The sequence below is a fragment of the Aotus nancymaae genome, unplaced genomic scaffold (genome assembly GCF_030222135.1).
Source record: "Aotus nancymaae isolate 86718 unplaced genomic scaffold, 86718_ANA_hifiasm-v0.15.2.pri h1tg000021l, whole genome shotgun sequence".
NCBI classification, from domain to species: domain Eukaryota; kingdom Metazoa; phylum Chordata; class Mammalia; order Primates; family Aotidae; genus Aotus; species Aotus nancymaae.
Genome location: NW_026988433.1, coordinates 21,340,757 through 21,349,962, shown reverse-complemented (window position 1 = coordinate 21,349,962; position 9,206 = coordinate 21,340,757). Strand labels below are relative to the sequence as shown.

Here is a 9,206-nt window from a genome sequence, read left to right as displayed (position 1 = left end):
AGCGCCTGCAAGTCGGGTGCACGGCTCGGGGGCGGCTCGGAAACCCCAGCGGAAGGCAGCGAGGGGCGCGTGGGGCCGTGGAGTCACGAAGCTGAACGACAGGAAGGGCGGCCCGGAGCTCCCGCGGGACACAGCGCGTGCGTGAGGGCGGCCGGCGGGGCTGCCCGGCGCGGGTGTCCCGGCGATGTGTGGCGCTGAAGCGGTGGCGGGAGCAGCGGCGGCGAGCTCTGCTTCGGCTTCGGCTTCGCGGCGGTGCAGGCGGCGGAGGCGGAGGCGCAGGCTCCTCCTTAGGACCTGGCGAGCCCGGGCCTAAGTGGCGGCCCTGCGAGGCCCCTGCACAGCGCCCCAGATCGAGGCCCTCCCCGCCTCGCCCTACCCCGGGAGCCTGCTTCCCCTGCCGGGGATGAGGCTAGGAGGCGGCCGCGCGGGGCCCAGCACAAAGGCTTGTCCCCAGGGGCCGCCGCCTCCGCCGCTGCTGCTTCCGCCAGCCTAGAGCCGCCCGCCGAAGCAGAGCCGGCACCGGGGCCCTCATCCCCACCGGTCCCCAAGGGCGGCTGCTGCCCGTCGCCCCGAGGCCCAGGGGCCCGAGTGCCGAGCTCTTTGCTCCCTCGGCCTCGCGGGGACAGGGCGGCTGAGCAGCCTCCGCCTTTCGCGGCTGCGGGGGCCCCACGGAGCATGTCGGAGGAAAGCGACATGGAGAAAGCCATCAAGGTAAGGGGGAGGTGCCCCCTCTTCCCCTGCTTTGTCCTGTGGCGTTCTTCTCGGCTCCAGCCTCAGAAAGCGGGGAGATTTTGCAGTGAGATTTTCCAGCGACTCCCGGGTTTCGGCCTCCCCCTGATTCCGTGGACTGCGCTTTACAGCTCTGGGGCCAAGGGTGTGGGTGTGGGTGTGTGTCCGACTCCCTCCAGCTTCTCTGGTGTGATTTGCGCTCAGCTAGAACGAAGGTGAGTGGCGCGGAAGTACTATCAAGTGTCAATGAATGGGACGAAGAGAGCCCTGCTGCTACTACTCGTTTCGATCGTTCCCCAAGGGCCGCCAGCATTTGCTTCCGGATGGTCTGCAGCGCTTGGAGAGCTGGAATTTATCCATTCCTCCCGTTTTGTTTGAAATCGGCTTTCTGGAAATCTGCAGTTTTGGAAGAAGGTGGTTCGCCGTACAAAACCTGTCCTTTGGCGAATAGGTTGTCCTCGTTTTTCCGTGTGTTGTCCCCTTTTTCCTCTTCTGTCTCCTAGGAAACATTTTTACTTAGGAAGAGTTAACAGTTTCTGCGACTTAACTGCGCTTAAGGCAAAAGAAAAGCAAATGTGTGTTGGAAAATTAAACAAATAAAATAAGCTTTCTAAAACCTGTTTTTTACTTTTTTTTTTTTTTTTTAAAGAAAGGCACATTTTGCCCACTAAGGGCCAGTTATCTGTCTTGACAGCTGTAGCTAAGAAATTACTCTTATGAAATTAAACACTGACGCTTAAAGTTTGATGTATTATTTATTTGGCAGTGTTAAGTCAACCCAGTGCATTGAATAATTTAATTTTATCCTGAAGGACAGGCATTTATTGGCAGATTGGGGTTATTTTCCCCTTCAAGGCAGTGACTGTTATTAGTAACTGATTAAGAAATTACCCTTCTACCAATTCTTTGGGTGGTGTATATCGTTTCTTCAGATCATCAAGTCATTTTAAAGAAACTTAACCTTTTAAAGGAGGCGTCAACATACAACATATACATTAAAGAAGACCAAGTTTTAAATTATAAAAATAAAAATTCTGAAAGACTGCTTTGTTACATCCTTTTCTTTTGGTTTGGGATTTACTGGCACAGGGGCATGATTTGCTGCCTGAAGTTATTTAATTGGGTTGTGAATCAAAGCATATGTGGCCGGTTTTTAAACATTGTCTCCTTTGTGCCAGATGGTGTCCTAGACACAAATGGTACAAGCCAGACTCCTAGATGTCCCTGTTCTCATGTGGCTTATATTCTAGAGGGTGGAGTTACTGCCAGATGGTTTTAATTAAGTGTGGAAAGAGTGAGGAGTACTATGTTAAATAGGTTAGTCTGAGGAGGTGACACTGTGTAGAGTTCTGGAGGAAATGAGGGAGCAAGCCACCAATGTCTCAGGGAAGAGTAAAACAGGCAGTGGCAACAGCAAGGACGGACCTTGAGGCAGAAGCAGGTATAGTGTGATGTAGGAATAGCAAGGTGGTCGGCATGCAGTGGGTCAGTGGAGATGACGTAGAGCAGCAATGGGAAGCGTGGCACTTAGGGCCTTATAGGCCATCGGAGGAACTTTGGCTTTGACCCTGATTAAAAGTGGAACTATGGGAGAGTTTTGAGCAGAAGAGAGACATAGTTCCAGGGGACGAGTATACAACAAATAGGGCAGCAGCATTACTTAGTGGTTGTTATAGTCTCTCTAGGTAGCCTCAGTTGAATCTCAGCCTTTCTTTCTTTCTTTTTCTTTTTTTTTTTGAGATAGAGTTTCACTCTGTCACCCAAGCTGAGTGCAGTGGTGCGATCTCGGCTCACTGCAGCCGCCTCCTTCCGGGTTCAAGTGATTCTTGTGCCTCAGCCTCCCGAGTAGCTGGGACTACAAGCATAAACCACCACGCCCAGCTATTTTTGTATTTTTAGTAGAGATGGGGTTTCACCATGTTGGCCAGGCTGGTCTGACCTCAGGTGATCCACCTGCCTTAGCCTCCCAAAGTGTTGGGTTTACAGGCGTGAGTCACTGCACCCCGCCCAGCCTTTCTGTTTTATTAGCCGTGTGTCTTTGAGTGTGACACCACTTCACTTCTGTCTCCTTAGTTTCCTCATCTGTTGATGGGATAAAAGCACTTCCCAGCTCATAGGGTTTTTTTGTTTTGTTTTTTTGAGGATTAAATGAGCACATATACCCAAATGTGTTTATAATAATACCTATGCCAAGCTCAGCGGCTCATGGCTGTAATCCCAGCACTTTGAGACGCCAAGGCAGGCAGATCACCTGAGGTCAGGAGTTGGAGACCAGCCTGGCCAACATCGCGAGACCCTGTCTCTACTGGTGGCACGTGCCTTAATCCCAACTACTCAGAAGGCTGAGGCAGGAGAATCACTTGAACCTGGGAGGTGGAGGTTGCCACCAGCTGAGATCACACCATTGCACTCCAGCCTGGGTAACAGAATGAGACTCCATCTCAAAATAATAATAATACCCAACAGCAAGAGCTCAACGAATATTAGCTTATAGCAACTTATGCTTTGGAAAGAGTTGTTTTCTTCACTTGACTTTTGCCCAGCCCAATTTTCTTAAAAATTTTTTTAGCTTTTTTTCACTCAAAGTACTTGGTGGGTCACTGGCGAATCTTTATACTAATTGGGGCATGTCCAACGAATACCTGTTGGTGGAGTTGAAAATATCTGAACTGACAACCAGTACTGACTAGGATATACTACTTTGGAAGCAAGCCAGCATTACATCAAATAAACATTTAGTCTGTGGCATTGTGTTGGATTCATTGTTTTGCTTTTTTTGAGGTGTTCATCAGATGGTGAGCACTGAGACAGACCTGTAGTGTTCATCTGGAAAGCTGTTTTCCTGGCCTCTAGCCACAGCACTTGAACTCCTGCTGCCAGACTACCTGAGAGTGGACTGATTGGACTTTAAGATCTCATCCTCCCTTATCCGTGGTTTTGCTTTCCTCAGTTTCAGTTACATACGGTCAACTGCAGTCTGAAAAAACTAAATGGAAAATTTCATTAATCAATAATTCATAAATTTTTATTTATTTATTTATTTATTTATTTATTTTGTAGAGACTGGGTTTCACCATGTTGACCAGTATGGTCTCGATCTCTTGACCTGGTGGTCCACCCGCCTCGGCCTCCCAAAGTGCTGGGATTATAGGCGTGAGCCACCGAGCCTGGCCTATTTATTTTGAGACAGAGTCTCACTCTGTCACCCAGGCTGGAGTGCAGTGGTGCAGTCTCAGCTAACTGCAACCTCTGCCTCCTGGGTTCAAGCAATTCTCCTGCCTCAGCCTTTTGAGTAGCTGGGGTTACAGGCATGCACCACCATGCCCAGCTAATTTTTAGGATTTTAATAGGGGGTTTCACCATGTTGGCCAGGCTGGTCTCGAACTCCTGACATTGTGATCTGCCTGCCTTGGGCTCCCAAAGTGCTGGAATTACAGGCATGAGTGACTGTGCCCGGCCCTCATAAGTTTCAAATTATGCACTGTTCTTTGTAGTGTAATGAAATCTCTTGCTGTATTGCCTGGGACATGAATCATCTCGTTGACCAGCAGGTTTACACTGTATATGCTTCCTGTCTTTTGGTTACTTAGTAGTCATCTTGGTTATAAGAAAAAAACAGTTTATATAGGGTTCAGTACTATCCAAGGTTTCGGGCATCTACTGGAGGCCTTGGAAGATATCCCTTATCTGTAGAAACTACTGTACTCTTAAAAATTTTAGGATAAGAGTCTGGGTGCAGTGGCTCAGGCCTGTAATCCCAGCACTTTGACAGGCCAAGGCGGGTGGATCATTTGAGGTCAGGAGTTCAAGACCAGCCTGGCCAATATTGTGAAACCCCATCTCTACTAAAAAAAAAACCAAAAAATTAGCCCGGTGTGGTGGCAGGTGTCTGTAGTCCAGCTACTCGGGAGGCTGAGGCAGGAGAATTGCTTGAATCCATGAGGTAGAGGTTGCAGTGAGCTGAGATCACTCCACTGTACTCCAGCCTGGGTGTCAGGGTGAGACTCTCAAAAAAAAAAAAAAAAAAATTTAAGATAAGGTCAAATGTGTATAATTGGACTCTCTGTCTTCACCTGTATCTCTATTCCCCTAGCCCCATGACTTCGCCATGCCCAAGGCACTTAGCTAAACCTGGAGAGTGGGCATTTTGGGATTAGAGATTCTTATATACTGTACATATTCTTACATACTGTACTCCAGCCTGGGTGTCTTCTGTTATATATAGCAAGTCATCAATACTTGATGAACTTGGTGAAAATCCATTTCTTTAGTTTTTAAAATTAAAAAAAATGTAATATAGTTTGTACATCATAAAAATACCCCCAGTGTAAATGTACAATTCAGTAATTTTTAGTAAATTTATTATACATTTTTTTCAGACGGAGTTTCGCTCTTGTTGCCCAGGCTGGAGTGCAATGGTACAACCTTGGCTTGCCTCAGCCTCCCAAAGTGCTGAGATTACAGTTGTGAGCCACCGTGCCCAGCCAATTGATATATCGAGTTGTGTAGCCATCGTCACAGTCTGGTATAGAACATCTCCATTCCTTCTAGAAAGTTCCTTTGCCTGGTTGTAGTCATCCCCTGTTCCCATTCCTTGCCCGTTACACCCACTGATTTGCTTTGTCACTGTAGTTTTTGCCTTTTCTAGAAATTATAAATTAATGAAATTAATGAAATCACTTACCAGTTTTATGTGTTTGATTTCTTCTTTTTTTTTTTTTTTTTTGAGATGGAGTCTTGCTCTGTTGCCAGGCTGGAGTATAATGACCCAATCTTGGCTCACTGCAACCTCCGCCTCCCGATTCAAGCGATTCTTCTGCCTCAGCCTCCTGAATAGCTGGCATTACAGGCATCTGCCATTATGCCCAGCTAATTTTTGCAGTTTTAGTAGAGACAAGGTTTCACCATGTTGGCCAGGATGGTCTCGATCTTCTGACCTTGTGATCTGCCCACCTTGGCCTCCCAAAGTGCTAGGATGCAGGTGTGAGCCACCGCGCCTGGTCATGTGTTTGGTTTCTTAGCAGATTTCTCGGGTTCATACATGTTGGTGCATGCTTTAGTAGTTCATTTTTTATTGAGGAGTAGTTTTTTTTTTTTTTTTTGAGGCGGAGTCTTGTTCTGTTGCCAGGCTGGAGTGCAATCTCAGCTCACGGCAACATCCACCTCCCAGGTTCAAGTGATTCTCCTGCCTCAGCCTCCCTAGTAGCTGGGACTACAGGCATGTACCACCATGCCTGGCTAATTTTTGTATTTTTAGTAAAGACAGCGTTTCACCACGTTGGCCAGGATGGTCTCGATCTCTTGTCCTCATGATTGGCCTCCCAGAGTTATTACAGGCGTGAGCTGCTGTGCCTGGCTGAGCAGTAGTCTTTATTGCTTATCCATTCTCAGTTATTGGACATTTAGATTATTTCTAGTTTTTAGCTGTTATGAATAAAGTGATAAAACTGTACAAGTTTTGTGTGAATATATGTAATCATTCTGTGTAGATAGCTAGGTGTAGAATAACTGGGCAGTACAGTAAGCTTATGTTTAACTTTTTAAGAAACCACCAAACTGTTTTCCAAAGTGGTTGTACCATTATACATTCCCACTGGCAGTGTTTGAAAGTCCTAGTTTTTTCTACCATCTTCACAAATATTTGGTATTTTCAGTCTTCCTATTTTAGTTCTTCTGGTGGGTGTGTACTGGTATTATGGACATTTTTTTGCGTGCAGTGTTTCTTTTCTGGTGAAGGGTCTATTCCAATCTTTTGCCCTTTTTTTTTGAGATGGAGTCTCACTTAGCTGCTAAGGCTGGAGTGCAGTGGTGCGATCTCGGCTCGTTGCAGCCACCGTCTCCTAGGTTCAAGTGATTCTCCCGTCTCATCCTCCTGAGTAGCTGGGATTACAGGCACCCGCCATCATGCCTGGCTAATTTTTGTATTTTGGTAGAGACGGGTTTTCACCATGTTGGCCAGGCTGGTCTTGAACTCCTGACCTCAGGTGATCCACCTACTTTGGCTTCCCAAAGAGCTAGGATTACAGGCATGAGCCACCACACCCAGCCTCTTTTGCCCATTTTATTTTATTTTTTGAGATGGAGTTCTCCTTTTGTTGCCCAGACTGGAGTGCAATGGCGTGATTTTGGCTCACCCCACAACCTCCGCCTCCCAGGTTCAAGCAGTTCTCCTCCCTCAGCCTCCTAAGTAGGTGGGATTACAGGCATGCGCCACCATGCCCGGCTAATTTTGTATTTTTTAGTAGAGTTAGGGTTTCTCCATGTTGGTCAGGCTGGTCTCAAACTCCTGACCTCCTCCTGAGGTGATCCACCCACCTCAGACTCCCAAAGTGCTAGGATTACAGACATGAGCCACCATGCCTGGCTTCTTTTGCCCATTAAAAAAAATTTTTTTTTTTTTTTTTTTGAGACGGAGTTTCGCTTTTGTTACCCAGGCTGGAGTGCAATGGCGCGATCTTGGCTCACCGCAACCTCTGCATCCAGGGTTCAAGCGATTCTCCTGCCTCAGCCTTCTAAGTAGCTGGGATTACAGGCCTGCGCAACCATGCCCAGCTAATTTTTTGTATTTTTAGTAGAGATGAGGTTTCACCATGTTGGCCAAGCTAATCTCAAACTCCTGACCTCAAGTGATCCCCCCACCTCACCCTCCCAAAGTACTGGGATTACAGGCCTGAACCACTATGCTAGGGCTAAAATTGGCTTTTTTGCCTTATTGAGTTATAGTATTATTTATTTATTTACTTATTTATTAATATTTTTAGAGATGGGGGTCTCGCCATGTTGCCCAGGCTGGCCTTGAACTCCTGGCTCAAGCAATGTGCCTGCCTCAGTCTCCCAAAGTGCTAGGATTACAGGCATGAGCCACTGCACCTGGCCAAGAGTTTTGTTTTGTTTTGTTTTTTTGAGACAGAGTCTCACTCTGTCATCCAGGCTGGAGTACAGTGGCACGATCTCAGCTCACTGCAACCTCCGCCTCCCGGGTTCATGCAATTCTCCTGTCTCAGCCTCCCAAGTAGCTGGGACTACAGGGGTGTGCCACCACACCTGGCTAATTTTTTTTGTATCCTTTAGTAGAGACAGGTTTACCATGTTAGGCAGGATGGTCTTGATCTTCTGACCTCGTGATCTGCCCACCTCGCCTTCTAAAGTGCTGGGATTACAGGTGTGAGCCCTGCACTGACTATATGCAGATTTTCGACTGCCCAGGGGGTCAGTGCCCTTAACCCTTAGGTTGTTCAAAGGTTAAGTGTATTATCTATAAGCTTTCCATTCCTTTAGGGCTTCTTCAGTTTCCCTAAGCAGTTTCTAGTTTCCAGTGTATAAATCTATAAATCCTGCCCTTTGATAAATTTATTCCTTTTTTTTCTTTTTGTCTGAGACAGAGTCTCATTCTGTCATGCAGGCTTGACCACTCCCAGCCTAGTAATTATTTTCAATATGAAATAAAAGGGTACAGGTCAGGTTCAGTGGCTCATGCCTATAATCCCAGCACTTTGGGAGGCCGAAGCAGACAGATCACAACGTCAGGAGATCACGATGTCAGAACATCCTGGCTAATGTGGTGAAACCCCGTCTCTACTAAAATAAAAAAATTAGCCAAGCGTGGTGGTGTGCGCCTGTAGTCCCAGCTACTCCGGAGGCTGAGACAGTAGAATCACGTGAACCTGGGAGGCGGAGGTGGGAGAGTCATTTGAGCCCAGGAGTGCTGGGCTACAGTGAGAAATAATCACACCACTGCACTCTGGCCTGGGTGACAGAGTGAGACCCTGTCTCTTTTTTTTTTTTTTGAGACAGAGTTTCGCTCTGTTGCCAGGCTCCTGTGCAGTGGTGCGATCTTGGCTCACTGCAGCCTCTGCCTCCTGGGTTCAAGTGAGTCTCCTGCCTCAGCCTCCCCAGTAATAGGGACTACAGGCACGTGCCACCACACCCAGCTAATTTTTGCATTTTTAGAGGAGACAGGGTTTCACCATGTTGGGCCGGATGGTCTTGATCTCTTGACCTTGTGATCTGCCTGCCTTGGCCTCCCAAAGTGCTGCGATTACAGGTGTGATTACACCGCACCCAACTGAGACCCTGTCTCTTAAAATAAATAAGTGAGTGAGTGAATGAATGAATGAATGAAATTCTTTCTTATCTAAAAGTATACAGCAATAGAGGCTAACATGCAATGGTTACCCAAGAATTCCATTAAAACTTTCATTAAACTATATAGGCTCTATTCTAAACTGTTAAGTTATTTATATCAGAAATATACTTACATAATGAACATGACAGAATAGAATATGTCTGTATACTGTTGGAAATTAGATGTTTACTATGATATTTATTACTATTTGAACTTTTAAGTCTCAATTTATTCAGTTAATCCAATAATTTAATCAACTTGTTCAGGGATATAGGCCTCTACAGGATGACAGCGTATATCTGGCTAATCTTTCTAGAATCTCATAAAATATGCTTGCCCAGACCGGCTGAGG

The 9,206-nt window shown here is 46.6% G+C and overlaps 1 protein-coding gene across 3 annotated transcripts in view; it reads left to right on the top strand.

The window, feature by feature from the left end:
- Nucleotides 1-609: 609 nt before the first annotated feature.
- The window catches only part of MAPKAPK5 (MAPK activated protein kinase 5), a 31,456-nt gene continuing 22,859 nt past the window's right edge, over nucleotides 610-9,206 (top strand). For 2 of the 3 annotated variants that reach the window (XM_012469042.2, XM_012469041.2), the window contains exon 1: nucleotides 611-711. In XM_012469042.2, coding sequence (XP_012324465.1) covers nucleotides 676-711 — 36 coding nt within the window. In that variant the 5' untranslated portion in view covers nucleotides 611-675. Of the gene's footprint in view, nucleotides 712-9,206 lie in introns of all 3 variants that reach the window. The other variant, XM_064379825.1, reaches the window with a different exon arrangement.